Genomic DNA, 15,727 nt, shown 5'->3' with positions numbered 1-15,727 from the left:
GAATGGCTCCTAGCTCGGGTTCTATCTGCTAAAAGACTGGTTAACCTATGAGGGTTGGGAGATGGGCTGTGAATGTTGCTTGGACTTTGAACTTAAACCCTTACTACTATACTCTGTTTCAGTTCTTCACTTACTCCCTTTTTTTTTTTTTTTTTTTTGCGGTACGTGGGCCTCTCACCGTTGTGGCCTCTCCCATTGCGGAGCACAGGCTCCGGACGCACAGGCTCAGCAGCCATGGCTCACAGGCCCAGCCGCTCCGCGGCATGTGGGATCTTCCCGGACCGGGGCACGAACCCGTGTCCCCTGCATCGGCAGGCGGACTCTCTGCGCCACCAGGGAAGCCCTACTCCCAATTTTTTTAAGCTTAGTACCACCTCAGGTCCTTTGTACATGCTTTTTTTTTTTTTGCCTGGAACTCTGATTCTCCCCCCCACCCCACCCCCCACTCTTCACCTAATTCCTTCCCCCTTTAGATCTAGGCTTCTCTCCTCCTTCCTAGACCACCAGCTCTAGGCTGATCCCCCTACTGTGTCCAATGCTAACATTTGTCTGTTTCCTTATTAGCAGTTCCCACACTCAGGTATTACTTTTTTCTGTTTTTCTGTTTCTTGCCAATCTTCCCCACTAGGTTGTACATTATCTGAGGGCAGGGGCTCTGTCTTGCCCTGGCTCAGTGCTTGGTACAATGTTTGATAAAGTAATGGGTGAATCCGAGAGTCATCCAACCAGAAATAACTTTAGTTATCATCTAGTTTCCCAGTCTCCCTCCAAAGCTGAGGCCTAGCAGGGAGCGATGGCTTGGCCACAGTCACACAGCCAGTCACTATTTGAAAGAAACAAGACCAGAACTCACAAACAGCCGCCATCATCTCTAAGCCACGAGTTGGGTGGTACTGGTGGGGTGTATGCAGGTGGGCTTCACAGGGGAAGGGCGTTGGGACATATGCTTACTCCTCACCACCAAATCTAAGAGGCAGGTACTATCATCACCATCATCACCATCACCATCAGCATCCCCATCTTACAGATGAGGAAACTGAGACTTAGGAGAGTTCGTGACTTGCTGGAATGCCCCAACGGGCAAATGCATGAGGAAGAGATTCGACCCCTGTTCTGAATCCGAAGTCAGTACGCGCTTCACCCAGTGTCTGGACTGCGCTGGAGCCTCGCTCTGTGAAATGGGCGCTTCCCGGGGATGGGCGGGCTGCGAGACAAGGGAGGCGGGAGTGCGGGGAAGGAGAGAGGAGCAGCGCCGGCTCGAGTTCCCCTTGGCAGCCGCGCGGTCCTGGGCCGGGAGGGGGGCGTCTGGTTCTCATCACACGCCGCGGCGGGCGGGGTGGGAGAAAGGCGCCGGCTCGTAGGGGCGGCCATTGGCCGCCGCCGGGTCCCACGCAGGGAGCAGCTCCCGCCCCGCCCGCCCCGCCCCTGCGGCCGCCCTCGGTGATGGCCCGGCTGGCGCCGCCCGCTGCTCTTCCAGTCTCTCCCTGTCTCCAGTCTCGGTCTCCGCGCGTCTCTCCCGCACCCCTTCTCTCTGTCTCTCTCACCGTCTCCCCAGCTCCCTTCGAAGATGAGGCAGGGGTCGGCGCCCAGGGCCAGCCCGCTCCGCCCGCTCCAGGGCTAGGCGGGGGGCCGGGGGCTGCACCGGACAGACCGACGCGCGGACCGGACCCAGTGAGCCGTCGCCCAGGAGAGAAGCAGCCGCCGCCGCCGCCGCCACCGCTTGTACCCCGTCACCATGGTAACGCCTGCCAAGGCCTGGACCACCTTGCCCTGTCCCCTTTTGATGGGGCACAGCCCTCGAGGGGGTGTCCAGGGCAGACCCCCTACCTTTGACACTGAGACAACCCTCAGTTCCTGGCTGGGGGTCTGTGCTTAACTGCCTCCACCAGCAGGGGAGGGGTGGAGGGTGCAGGAATCCATCTCTGGCAACGATGTCCTCGCCATTTGTCCATGTGTGAAGTGGATGGAATAAGATTGCATGTCTGGTAAACTTTGATACTGCCCCATCCCATAGCACAGATCAGAGCTGGAAACCTACCTCTGGGCCTTGGACAAACTTGAGGCGGTGTTGCATTTCAGACTTGGGGCTGAGGGTCAGATATGCCCACTGTTGCCACACGAGTTTGGATGGGGTTGGGGGTTAAAGTCCCCTCTCAGCCCAGTCAGGCAGCACAGGGCAAGGAGGGTTAGGGTACAGAGTGGAGAGAAGGGAATTGCTCACCAGAACTTGGGGTGTTGTTGCTCCTTTAAACTCAGGGCAGCAGTGTCAGATCTGCACATTGGCCCAACATGAGGTGCTCCCATGGGAACTGGGTGGCGCGGTAGGCCTAGGGGAGGGGGAGGACAGAGGGCAATACCCCACACCGTGTCTTCCTGGGCTGGCACCTCAAGAAGGCTGCGGTGTTGTGTGTTTGTGTTTGTGTCAATATCTGGTAACAGAAAATGAAAGAAAAGCCTGTTAGCAGGGAATCTCAGCCCAGCTCCAGCCAGGCCGAGGAGCCCCAGGCCGGTTCACAGGAGAGTAGGGATTTGGAACAGGGCTGTGGGGACAGGTCAGGGCTTTAGCCCCTTGACTGTGATTGACCAGGTTGAATTTGTGTCGGTTGAATTTGTGCACACGCAGAATTCTCTACAGACATGTTCACACATACACACAGAGAGCAACCAAACATTCTCCCACTGACTCACACGGCTGAATACACGTGCCCTCTCACACACGAGCCGTGTCCACCTGCTCTCCCAGATTGCTGGAATATGAGCATACACCTGCATACATACTACAGACATACTACAAAACCAGGCTCCTAAATCCATGTACTGCAGGGCAGGTGTACACACACGTCACTCTTGGAGCTGTTTGGCAGTAATCATCATAAGCTAATGGTTATTCACCTCTCACCACAGGCAAGGCTCTGAGCAGGGCAGTTTACATGCGGGAGATCACGTAACTCACACCTACTCTAACAGTAAACCTGCTGGTGTCTCCACTCCACAGATGGAGACCCAAGGCTCTGGGAACTTAACTGGCTGCCCAAGGTCACTCTACCAGGAAGTGGCAGTTCGGACAGCCTGAATTCTGAACGTGACTCGGCTGTCATGGCCACCCCAGAGCCACCTGCACCAGGTGGTGTTTGCCAAACTTTGCCTGGCTTCAGACTTAGCCCAATTATTAGTTTTCGAATCCAGAAATTCCTCGCTGAACCCCAGACCCCTCAGATCAAGGGTCAGGCACTGGGTGGCTCCTCTCAAAGGGTGAACAACTCTTTTCTGAATGGGAGTGAGGGACAAGTTTTCCTCCCACCTTTGTCTTTAAATATTAAAGGTTGTCACCTGCCCATCTCTCTGGCTTCACCTCTATACTCCAGCCACTCTGACTTTGGTTCAGAGCCTCTTGTGTTTCGTGCTCCCTCCTGCCACAGGGCCTTTGCACATCCTGTTCCTGCTAAGTGGAGCACCTTCCCCTAATGAATTCCTGTTCATCCTGTGAATCTCCACCCAAATGTCACCTCCTCAGGAAAACCTTTCCCGAGTCCCCTGACTTTCACTCTAGCATGCTGTATACCTCTCCTTCATGGTACCCATCACAGTTGTAATGTTTGTGGGGCAATTTGATTAATGGCTATTTAGTGTTCTGGTGCAGCCCAAGGTCAGAGCATCTTATGACAGGGGGATGTAGGGTTTATCCCATCCCACATTTCTGAAGTTTCAGTATTGTCATAACAAATTTTGCATATCCACTTACTGGATAAGGTATTATAAAAAAATTATAAAATTTACTACTTATTATTTGCTTAATATTTTTCTTTAAATCAACTTACTTTATAAACTGAAAAATATATTTAAATAGAAAATTTTATATCATGACCATGAAAAATCAGTATTCATTGTCATAAATAGAAAGTAACTGTCAAAATACATACAATGAAGGCAAATATATGTTAGAAAATTCTGGCTCCATCAGGTTGGCTATGGATGATTCTAAGCCTGAGGATGATTTTCTTTTTCTTAAAAGGAGTAATAACTAAGTGTCTGAGAGGTGTCCAAGGTATACTGGCACTGGGGCTTCCCTGGTGGTGCAGTGGTTGAGAGTCCGCCTGCCAAGGCAGGGGACGCAGGTTCGTGCCCCGGTCCAGGAAGATCCCACATGCCGCAGAGAGGCTGGGCCTGTGAGCCATGGCCGCTGAGCCATGGCCGCTGAGACTGCGCCTCCAGAGCCTGTGCTCCACAACGGGAGAGGCCACAACAGTGAGAGGCCCGCGTACCGCAAAAAAAAAAAAAAAAAGATATACTGGCACTGAACTTTCTCTTTGGTGTCATCAAGAGGACTGGGAGAGAATTGGAGTAACTTTCTTACTGTGATTTCACGTCAGGTTCGTGTCCGCCCCACATCGTCTTGTGGGCCACCTGTGATCCCATCACATGCTTTGAGAAAAACTGATTGAGTCCAATTCAGTTCATTCAGCATTGCCAAAGTACTTACCTGATGGTGGTCCCCCAAAGTACCTACTGTGTGCCAGGCCCTGTGTAAGGATCAGGGCCTGGAGATGAGTCAGCCCTGCTCCCTGCCTGGGGGGCTTGCAGTCCCTGGTGAAGGCAGACCATTCACTGAGAATTCTGTGCTGTATGATGGGTAGTGGGAGTCTATCCCTTTGCCTAGAAGCACATGTATCATGAAAAAGAGATGTGGGTCGAGCAGGGCTCTGAAGGGTGGGAAGGAGCTCACCCAGTCTGGAGAGGGGTGAGTGAGAGTTCAGGCAGTGCTTCCCAAAGTGAGGAACCCACCAAGGGTCCTAGGAGGGGAGACTTTTGATGGCACTTAGATGAACATATTTTATATAGCTTTTCATCTTAATGGGTGTTAGGAAGTGATTTAAACAGCACAATCACATGATAATAAATACAAATAAATTTAAGTTGAAAATGAAGTGACAAAAAGACTAAAATGAAGTAAATAATTAATATTAAGGAAACAATAAATTAGGTTAGGTGAACAGCAAGAAAAACTCATGAATGCGACGCATGGGTCTTCGGGAAGCCCCGAGCTACAGTGTTGTGTGTATTAGACATAGGAAGGGTATGCTGGGTGTAGATTGATGGGCCACTGATGCCAGGCTGAGTAGCTCAGGCAATGGGGAGCCACTCAAGATCGTTGAGCAGTAGAGGGTCACAGTTGGATCTGTGTGTTAGAAAGGCTATTGTCGTGGCCAAAGGGGAGCCTGGCCTGGTGGCAGAGAGCCTGGGGAAGAGGCAGAGGAAATGGGAGTTATGTGGGCAGGTTCATACCCCAGCTCTACCATATACTTGGGCTCAGTTTCTTAATCTGTAAAATGGGAATAAATATACCCATCCCATAGAGTTGTTGGGAAGATGAAATAAAAGAATGTACAAAAAGTTCTTAGGATAAGGCATGTCACAGAAGCCTTGCTCAGTAAGAAGAAGCTCTAGTAAAATTGTTATTATCCTTATGTGGTTTAGGTGGGGGATGGTGAACCCCACGGCAGAGGCAAAGGGGATAAGAGGGAAAGGAACAAACACAAAACTAAGGCCCAGAGAGGTGAACTGACTTGCTCAAGGTCACACAGATGATACATAACAAAGCTGGACTTGAATGTGGGTCATCTAACGCCCACTTGTTTCTCAGTTCACTGCATCTGGGTTGTTTTTCCAGTTTCTGAAAGGTTTTATTAAGGAGCCAATTCTCACTCATACTTCCACCCACACAAAAAAGGATTTAAAGCAGGAGAAGCTTTAGTTGGATGTGAGCAATAACTTCCTGGCAGCCAGAGCAACAGAACGCTGGGTTTAGACTCTCCAGCCTGGAGAAGTTCAAGAGGAGGGCCCCTGGTATTGAGCCTTGTGGTCGCAGCTTGACACCCACTGGGCTGCATCTGGCTTACAGATGTGTTTGGTTTGGCCAACCTTTAAAATTTTGGGAGGTTTTACTAAAATTTCAATAGACCTGGCAATGCTGGGCAAAAACAACTCTTGGCTGGAGCTGATGAGATGCGGTGTGTGCCCCAGGCCCCACCACTCCCTATTGTTTCCCTGACACTGAGGCCGACTGTCAGGGGCCACTTACCAAGGGGCTAGAGGGGTTATTTTCTCACACTTGGACCAATTCTGTCTTCCATGTCAACTCTCAGGACCCTGTAGGCATTTGTATTTGTGGCTGCTGGTTTAGACCCTCCCTGGACCTGAATAGGGAGATGGATGAGACAGACCTTTGTTAACTTTCTCACCAACTGTGGGTTAACTGATCCCATTTGGGAGCCATCCCAGCTCCAAACCTTCCTGAACCTGATTGTACCTTGAATTCTAGAATGGCCCCACTTGGAAGGACCCTTAGAGATAGATAAGCCCAATGGTCCCATTTTACAGATGGGGAAACTGAGGCTAAGATAACCCAGTGAGTCAAAGGTGGAATCTCACCTTTCCTAGGCGTTTCTGCCACGGAGGAGAACAGGGGTTGAAGGTAGTAGCCCTCGGACACTGCCTACCTCAGCTTTTCTTAGTTCTCTCTCTTCCCAAGCTGGGAGGTGTCGATGCTGAGTGATGCTAAAATTTTTGCCTGTTGGAGTAAATGGATAAATCTGGACCTTTAAGAAGAGTTCAGCCCACCTCTCAGAAGGCCCAACTAACAGCATCTGGTGAGACCATTTAAAAAGGGAACCAGACTTAAAAACACACACACACAATCACACTTTTATATCCCCACCCCCAATTATAAGAGCTCCACAGTCTGTTAACTGAACGTTTGGAAAATCCAGCAACTATGAGGAAAATTAAAACTGTGACTTACAAGGCCCCTGTCCCTCACAGCCCTCAGGGGTAACTGCAGTTAACACTTTATTTCATGGCCTCACGGCTTACACACATTTTTACACAGTGGAGATCACACTGCATGGGAATTTTTTTAAAAATTCCAATGGTCAGAAGAGTAGTTACTGCTGGACTGGGGGCTTGGCTTTGGAGGGGGCTTCTTTCTGGGGTGGTGGAAATCTTGTCTGTCCATCTGGGTAGTGGTTCCAAGGGTACATACAGAGGTAAAAATGCATCAACCTATGCACTTTATACTTGTTTATTTTACTTGATAAGGCTTAAGATCACAATAATAATAGAGGCTCATTGCAAAGACATTGATCAGAAATTTACAAACACCTGTACTTCTACTCCTCCTTTGCCCAGACAGGACTGCTGGGAACAGACACTCTTCTGTGTCCTTTGGTACCATACAAGGTTCCTTGGGTCAGTCCAGAAGGTCTGTGAGCATCATATAGGTGCCAGCCCCCTTGGTGGGCTCTGTCTCTGGCCCTGAGTCGCAGGGAAGGGGGCTGAAGGGCTTCAGACTGGCTCTGGCCTGTGACACCCTCTTCTTTCTCAGCTCACACCGTCTCCTGCCTCAGCTCCTGTCGAGGAACAGTTAAAGGCCCGGCTGGGCTACGCTTATGGGGGAGAAATGGAAACATGTCGATTAAGTTTCACGGAAATCATTTTGAGGGGCCCACGTCTGGCCGATGGTGTTTGGGTTCCTGTGGTCCCAGGCTAGGCTGCCTGTTTGATTTTGAGTGGAGAGTAGCCAGCTTTCCTCCCTGCAGCCGCCTGGGCCTTGTCACCGTGTGCTTCCCCCAATACTTGGACAGCTTTTGAGCCCCTGGGGCTCAGGCCTGTAGCAGGTAATGCTCTGGCCAAGAGCTCGGAGTCCCGTTGACTTGGAACATTCTTCCTTTTTACTGGCTGCCCCTTATATGGTTACAGTGTGCGGCCCGCTGAGCCAGTGTGTGAAAGCCAAGGCGTTCCAGGCTGCAAGCCTTGGTCTGTGAGAGGCAAACATCATTATTGGGCCCCACTTGAAACAGTGCAGGATAGACAGCTGGGAAGGCCGCCTCCAAGGCTGGTGGCTGGTGGTGGCCCCAAGGCAGACACCCAGGGACAGAGGCAGAGGGTAGACTTGACCCGTCCAGACCTGCGTTGGATCCTGGCTCTGTCTTTCTCCCCTTCTCTGTGATCTTGGACCAGATAAAGAGTCTTAGTTTCTTTATCTGCAGAATGGGATGTTCCTACTTTGCCCCTAGGATGGTTGTGTGGCCAAGAAAGAGAATGTGAGTAGAGGGCCTGGTGAATCGCAGGCACCTAGAAACTGTCATTATTATGGGGGTGACCCTTGTGGATTCAGGAAGGGACCAGGAGGGGAAAGATGTCTTCAAACAGAGGCTGAGACTTGAGCTTTGTCCGACGGGATGAGTAAAAATAAATAACAACAGCAAAAACAACAGCAGCAACAACTTTACTTTTCTTAAGACTCCTATATCTGTTATCCCCTTCTATCTCCAGAATAGTCATCTGAGCAAGGCAGGATGGGAACTAGAATCCCCATTTACAGATGGGGAAACTGAGGCAGGTCACTGTTTTCCAGAAGTTGGAATGCAGACCAAAGTTGAGACACAGGTGGTCACAGACCAAAACTAAATAACACGGAATCGTGTGGTGAGAATCAGTCTCTTTTGAACTTTCCTCTGATCTTCTGAGGACCCAGGGAGAAAGTCTCCCTCTGGTGAAAAGATGTCTTTAACACCTTTCTAGGGTGTGGCAATCTCCTTTTGGAAGAAAGAGAGATGTCTTCACTTTCAGGAGATCACCAGATGTCCCTAGAATTTAATGGCAGTATTTCTTTTCATTGTTTACTTTTTCTTGTCAATATTTTTTTTTACTGAAGTATAGTTGATTTACAAGGTTGTGTTAATTTCTGCTGTACAGCAGAGTGGTGCAGTTATACATATGTACACATCTTTTGATATTCTTTTCCATTATGGTTTACCATAGGATATTGAATATAGTTCTCTGTGCTATACAGTAGGACCTTGTTATTTATCCATCACTTTTTCTTTTAAAAATAGTTTATTTTTCTAGAAATTGAATGGTAAAAATAGATTTTATATAATAAATGTGTAATTATTTTATAGTTCTATATTAAATTATATAAATATATACATAGCTATTATAATCATACATATAAATATACTTATGAAGAAATATAAAAATATATATTTAAATAAATTTTAAAAATATAAATATATATATTTAAATAAATAAAATAATATAAAAACCACCCAATGCATCATTGATTTATTTTTGGAGTTACATTCTATTTATGCCAATTGATACTGATTTTTCCACTTAAAGTAGTGATATCCATATAACAGTAACTATAATCTGACTACAAAAATAGAAGTGATGGCTGTTGTTTAAAGAGCACCTACTAAGTGCTAGTCCTGTGCAGAGAATCTACATGTATTCTCTCATTCAACCTCACTCAACTCTTTAAGACAGGTACAATGACAGTCTCCAGGTTTTTCTTTGTTTTGTTTTATGTATTTATTTGGCTGCGCTGGGTCTTAGTTGCAGCGTGCAGGATCTAGGTCCCTGACCAGGGATCAAACCTGGGCCCCCTGCATTGGGAGTGTGGAGTATTAACCGCTGGACCACCAGGGAAGTCCCAATCTCCAGGTTTAAAGATAAGGAAACTCGGTCTTCCCTGGTGGCGCAGTGGTTGAGAGTCTGCCTGCCGATGCAGGGGACGCGGGTTCGTGCCCCGGTCCGGGAGGATCCCGCATGCTGCGGAGAGGCTGGGCCCGTGAGCCATGGCTGCTGAGCCTGCGCGTCCGGAGACTGTGCTCCGCAACAGGAGAGGCCACAGCGGTGAGAGGCCCGCGTACCGCAAAAAAAAAAAAAAAAAAAAGGAAACTAAAGCAGAGAGGGGCAAGTAACTTGCCAGGTCACATGACCAGTAAGTGGCAGAGCCAGAATTTGAACTCGGGCAGTCTGGCCACATTCTCATAACCAGTATGGTGACATAGAGTCTCCACTTAAAATGCAATTATGTACATTTTTTAAAGTAAGTGGATTTGGGGAAAACCAGTAAGTGATAATAGTACAAAAGGTATTCAGCTATGCTAACATTCATGAAGGTGACAGTGAATGATTAAATTTCCAAAAACAAAACAAAATACAGCTAGCCCAACTCCATGTGCACACGAGGAAAGAGGCCCAGAGAGGGAAAACGATTACTCAAGGCAGCACAGTGAAGTAGAACCTAGGAGAGGGGAGGGATGTGGCAGGGGAGGGGTATTGGCCTAACTGACTTAGTGTGTCTATGTATTCACGGATGTCAGAGATGTCAGATGGGGTCCCCCAACTTCGTGTCCTCACTGCTGTCCTCAGTATTACATGGTCGGGGAGGGGAGGTGGTATTGGGCATGCTTGGGGTTTGGCCTTGCTTGGAGGGAGGTGAGGCATTGGCAGAGGTCACGAGGCCAGATGAGCCTTTCCCTGTTCTGCCAAATTGAACTCGCACCCCGACTTCAATGTGAAAGTAGCCCCTCCTCAGCTTGTACACTTGTGTGTGTGTGTGTGTGTGTGTGTCCCCTCTGGACTTACCAATGATGGTGCCAGGACCCTTTTTCCTTCAGAATGGGGGCTGTAGACATTCATTCATTCCTTCATTCATATATTCATTCTATAGATAGCGATGGAGGGCCCACCTTGTGCTCAGCTCTGTGTGGGTGCTGGGGACACAGCAGTGACACCAACATTTGTCTAAATGCCCTGGGCTAGCGTCTCCTATTTTACGGCCTCCTGGCATTAGAATCTTTCTGGGATGGAGACATGCTCTCTTCCTCTCCCTCAAAGTCTTTATTTTATTTCCCTGTCTCCAGGGGCCTCATTTATAAAAGTGATTTTTCTGTTCTAAATAAGCTCCCTTTATGCTGGATTCTTGTTTATTCTCATCTTCCTTTACATCCTTCAGCGATACATAGACTCAGAACTTGCAGCCAGTCTGGGGCAACCAGAATGGCTTTCATCAGGCTTTTTTAAGAGTCGAAAATCACAACCCTTGGATCCTAGTACCATACCTGGTTGGGACCCTCTGGCCTTGTCCCACTTGCCTATTTTACAGATGGAAAAGGTGTGGTCCAGAGAGGGACACTTTATTTTTCCTTCCACATTACTGAGCACCTATATTGTGCCAGGCACTGAAAACCCTAGAAGAATAGGAGTCAGTGCCGGCTGTGTTAGTTTCCATTGCTGCTGAAATTAACGACCACAAATTTAGTAGCTTACAGCAGCATAAATGTGTCATCTTGCAGCTCTACAGATCAGCTGTCCAATGTGGGCCTCGCTGGGCTCAAATCAAGGTGTTGATGGGCTGCATTCTTTTCTGGAGACTCTCAGTGAGAATCTGTCTGCCTTTCCCAGCTTCCAGGAGTCGCCCACATTCCTTGGCTTTGCCTCCGTTTTCAAAGCCAGCATCATTGCCTCTCTCTGATGCTTCTTCCACAGTCACCTTTCCTTCTGACTCTCGCCCCTTCTGCATTCTCTTCTACTTTTGAGGACACGTGATTGGATTGGACTCACTTGGATAATCCAGGATATCTCTCTACTCTAAGGCCAGCTGACTAGCAACTTTTATTCCATCTGCAACCTTAATTCCTCTTTGCCATGTAAGGTTCCAGAGATTAGGATGTGGGCATTGGGTGGCTGGGGGAGCATTATTCTGCTTACCACTCCTGTCCTCAGGGAGCCCTGGGTCCACTGAGGGAGACAAAAATCAGTGTGGGATTTGCCATGGGAGCCCAGAAATGGGGACACCTGACCCAGCTAGGGTGGGAGTGGGAGATCAGAGAAAATCTCCTAGAATAGACGAGGGCTGACCTGGATCTTGCAGAACGGGGAGTTAGCCTGGTGGGAATGGAAGTAGAAGGCATCCCTGGAGGAAGGAACAGCATGTGCAAAGTCCTGGAGGCAAGGGAGGGAACGTGTGTGTCATAGTGGCAGAAGCCTAGGGAGAGCAGTGAGGCTGGAGGTGAGGCCAGGTGCTTTTTGAAGGCAGTGGCGAACCTTTGAGCAGGAGACTGACAAGGCCAGATTTGCATTTGAGAAAGATCACCCTGGGGTCCTGGTGGAGAAATGCTGGAGAGGAGGGAGACTAGAGATGGGAAACCAGTGAGGAGGTGATTCAGTGGAAGAGGTGACGGGGGCCTGGATCTGGGCGGGGCAGGCGAACAGAGCAGAGAGAGTGGGTTGGTGAGCTGATGGAGGCGAGAAGACTGTATAGGATGTGGCTGAGGGTTGTCTGTGGGCAGGGGAGGCAGGAGGAAGGGGCGGGATGATGAGCAGATTTCTGGTTTAGGAGTCTGACTGGATGGGGAGGCAATCACTAAGGTAGGGATGTGGGGAGGGGTAAGCTTAGGAGGGTATTGAGTTAGATTTATGTATTGATGGTCTGTGCCCCATAAACATCTAGAGGAGGCATCCTGGATAGATGAAGATGGAGCTCGCATCAATCATATCAACTTGTGTCAGTTAGTTACTGCTGTGTAACAAACCACCCCAACTGAGTGGTATGAAACAGCAATCACTCATTATCACTCATGCGTCTGCACGTGGACTGGGGCTTGTCTCATCTAGGCTGGGCTTCGCTGGTGGCTCAGCTTCAAACTGCAGCTCTGCAGGTCTGCAGGTCTGCAGGTCAGCCAGGTGGTGAGATTTGGGGATGCTGACCTCTCCTTTCCCTCTGGCCCTGACCTGGATGCCTTCCCCTGTTTCTCTACTCCACCTTGGATCAGCAGATGACATTTGAGCAAAGATCTGCAGGAGGTGAGGGAATGAGGATGTCTTAAGGAGGAGTATTCTAGGCAGAGGGAACAGCCAGTGCAAAGGCCCTGAGATGGGATTGTGCCTGGGATGTTTGAAGAACAGGAAAGAAGGCCAATGTGGCTGAAGGGGGTGTGTGAGTGGGAGGGTGTAGCAGAGGAGTTCAGAGTTAGCAGGAGCCTTAGTTATCTGAGGCCAGGAAGGTCAGGGGATGTGGCCCCTACCCTTATTATTATTGCTACTATCACTTTTCATCCTCTCCTCCTGTCCCCCACAGGACCCCCCATCCTTGGATGCAGCCATCCAGCATGCCCTGGCAGGCCTCTATCCCCCTTTTGAGGCCACAGCACCCACCATCCTGGGTCAGGTGTTCCGTCTCCTGGATTCTGACTTCCGGGGCGATGGACTGAACTTCCTCCTGGATTTCCTGATCCCTGCCAAGCGCCTGTGTGAACAAGTGCGCGAAGCAGCCTGTGTAAGTCAGAGGGATGTGGGACCAGGGGACAAGCTCTCCCAGAAGGCCAGGGGCTGGAGGTTTGCACTTTGACTAACAGGGAGGGAGGCCAGCCTTGTGGGTTCTCTGGCCCCCCAGGAACTGGCATTGTTGGCATCGTCTGGCTGTCTTGGCTGAAGTGGTGCAGCTTCAATGGAAATAGTAGAGAATGTCCCAGACCTTCCCTGGAGCCCTCATGGCATCAGGACTCTCACTTTCTTCCCTGGAGACTCCTTCAACCCAGATCTCAGGGAGGCCTCTCCTCAGGCAAAGGGGAAAGAAAAGTGTTTTAGGCAGGACTCACTGGCTGCAAATGACAGATCCTTACTCAGACCAGGACAGGGTGATTCGGACCAAGGCCCGAGATGTTCCACTGATCAGACTCCTCCAGGACTCTTTCTGTCTCTTGTCTCTGCTTCTACTGCTTGCCAGAATCATTCTTACAGGCTAGGTGTTTCTCAAGGCTGGAGCCCAGGGCAGCACTAGGATCAAAATCCTACTCTGGAGAGGAAAATGAACTCCTCCCCATCAGCTGCAGATAGAAAATCACAAGGAAGGATCCTGATTGGCCAGGCTTGGCTCCTGTGTCCCTGCTTGGACCAATCACTGTGGCAAGAGGAATGGGGTACCAGGATTGGCCAGGCTTGAATCCTGTGTCCATGCTTGGACCAATTATTGCAGCCAGAGGAATGGGATACCAGGATTGGCCACGCTTGAGTCATACGCCTACCTCTAAGCTCAGAGGGTGGAGACTGTTTTAAGAAAGGGTGGGGAGAGGCCTTTGGAGACTAAAGCCTCAGAGGCCCACTGCTAGAGCTTACCCACACCCTTCACAGAGTTGCTGACTCTGCCCTACTCTTCTGTTATTCAGTGCCCACCCCAGCGTCAAGAATCGCTAACAGCATCTTAGGTCCTACTAGCCTTTCCTGAGTTGCTCATGCCTGTCAGGGACCTGGCACATCGGGAGGACAAATAAGCAGAGGGACCATGTGCGTCGTTTCAGTGATAGAAAGAAATTGAATGTAGCAGCTAAAAGTTCAGGCTTAGGAGCCAGAATTAGAGATGGTTGGAACTGGAAGGAAATAGATCATTCATTTAAGCTACTTAGCACAGTGCCTGACACACAGAAATAGCTCCATGCACATTTGCTGTTCTTTTAGGAGAAGGAAGAGTCTTACTGAAACATTGCAGCCAGTTTCCACATATCCATGTTGACATTATTTAAGCCATATCCTCCCCATCCTTATTTCTTCTCCCTGACAAGCTGTACAACTGCCTCCTTCCTTTATTTGGCCATTAAAACTGCATTTGCACGGTCTCTTTCCCCATTTCTTTCAGGGACAAGGGTCACAACATTTAGATTTCTTTATTTCCAATTATCTTTAACTTTAATCATAATTATAGATGAATTCGTGTCGTCTCAGAGCAGGGGGTAGTAGCATGGGATTAATGTATGCCCCCAGGTTCAAATCCAGGCTCCATCACTATGAAGTTGGGGGATCTATGTCACCTCTCTGAGCTTCAGTTTTCTTATGTAGGAAGTGGGAATGTTAATAACACAGGATGTATGTACCTCACCGAGATGATACACGCAGCTTAGCCCAGAGCCTGGCATGAAGTAATTGCTCAGTAGCTGCTGGCTGTTACTTTCCCACTGTCTCCTTTCTCCCTCTGAAATAAGAATGTGCCAGCCTCAAAGTCTGCCTTTATAACCACCAGCACCCAGAAAGACAGCCACCATCAATGAAGTCTAGAGGGACTAAGGACAGATACAGCCGACTCCAAATGTGAAAGTCTAGGCACAGGTCCCGCTTTTGCTACTTTTCAGCTGTGTGACTATGAGGCAATTCTTTAGCCTAGGTTTCCTCATCTGTAAAGTTGAGGAACTTTCCTGAACTGCCTGCACCACTGAGTTACTGAGAGTCAAATAAGCTGATCGTAACAGTCATTTCTATGGTGCTTTGCTATTTGCAAAATACCTCTGGACTGTTTCGTCTCGTTCACTGAGAAGGTGACGGAAAGGATGCTGTAAACAGCAGAAGGCCATGTGAAAAGGCTGGAGTAACACAGACTCGTGGGGTTTATGGATATGAAGCTTCTTGGAGACAGCCGAATCTGCAGTGTAACTGAAATGAACTGGTTTAGCAACATGGTAGGTTCAAGTATGGTCAGATCACATTATTTCCCCAATTAATAATTCCAGGAAACACCTGCTTAATTAACAGGAAGTTTAGTGTCACCCTCTGGAGGTCTCCTATATACACATCCAAATTATATATGAGATTATCCAGGGCTTATTCAATCTGTAGGAATCAGATCAGACTCTTTTCCAGAAGTCAGGTAGAGAAAGACCTGTTGTCAGTCTGGTGGAGCTGTTGTTTCTGTTGTTGCCACATGGTGTCACTGTTGAACACTGGGTCTGCACAGCCCTGACAGCCCCCTGGAGAGGCCCCAGGATGACTTGCTGCGTCTACCTATATAGAGAATTGCTGGCACCTTCTGTTTAAAATTTTTTTTTTTTATTGTTTAGCCTCACCTGCCGTGTTGTTAACTGCTAATGGGAAATAAATAAATAATAAACAA

General features: G+C 48.9%; 1 protein-coding gene across 1 annotated transcript in view; it reads left to right on the top strand.

The window, feature by feature from the left end:
* Nucleotides 1–1,195: 1,195 nt before the first annotated feature.
* The window catches only part of KIAA1755, a gene marked incomplete at both ends in the record, with an annotated part of 50,147 nt that continues 35,615 nt past the window's right edge, over nt 1,196–15,727 (top strand). Inside the window, 3 exons of the mRNA XM_079719097.1 lie at nt 1,196–1,391; nt 1,556–1,722; nt 12,929–13,126. Coding sequence (XP_079575223.1) covers nt 1,196–1,391; nt 1,556–1,722; nt 12,929–13,126 — 561 coding nt within the window. The remainder of the gene's footprint in view (nt 1,392–1,555; nt 1,723–12,928; nt 13,127–15,727) is intronic.

Source organism: Hyperoodon ampullatus (assembly GCF_949752795.1).
Source record: "Hyperoodon ampullatus genome assembly, chromosome: 14".
Taxonomy (NCBI): domain Eukaryota; kingdom Metazoa; phylum Chordata; class Mammalia; order Artiodactyla; family Ziphiidae; genus Hyperoodon; species Hyperoodon ampullatus.
This window is presented reverse-complemented; position numbering and strand designations above follow the sequence as displayed.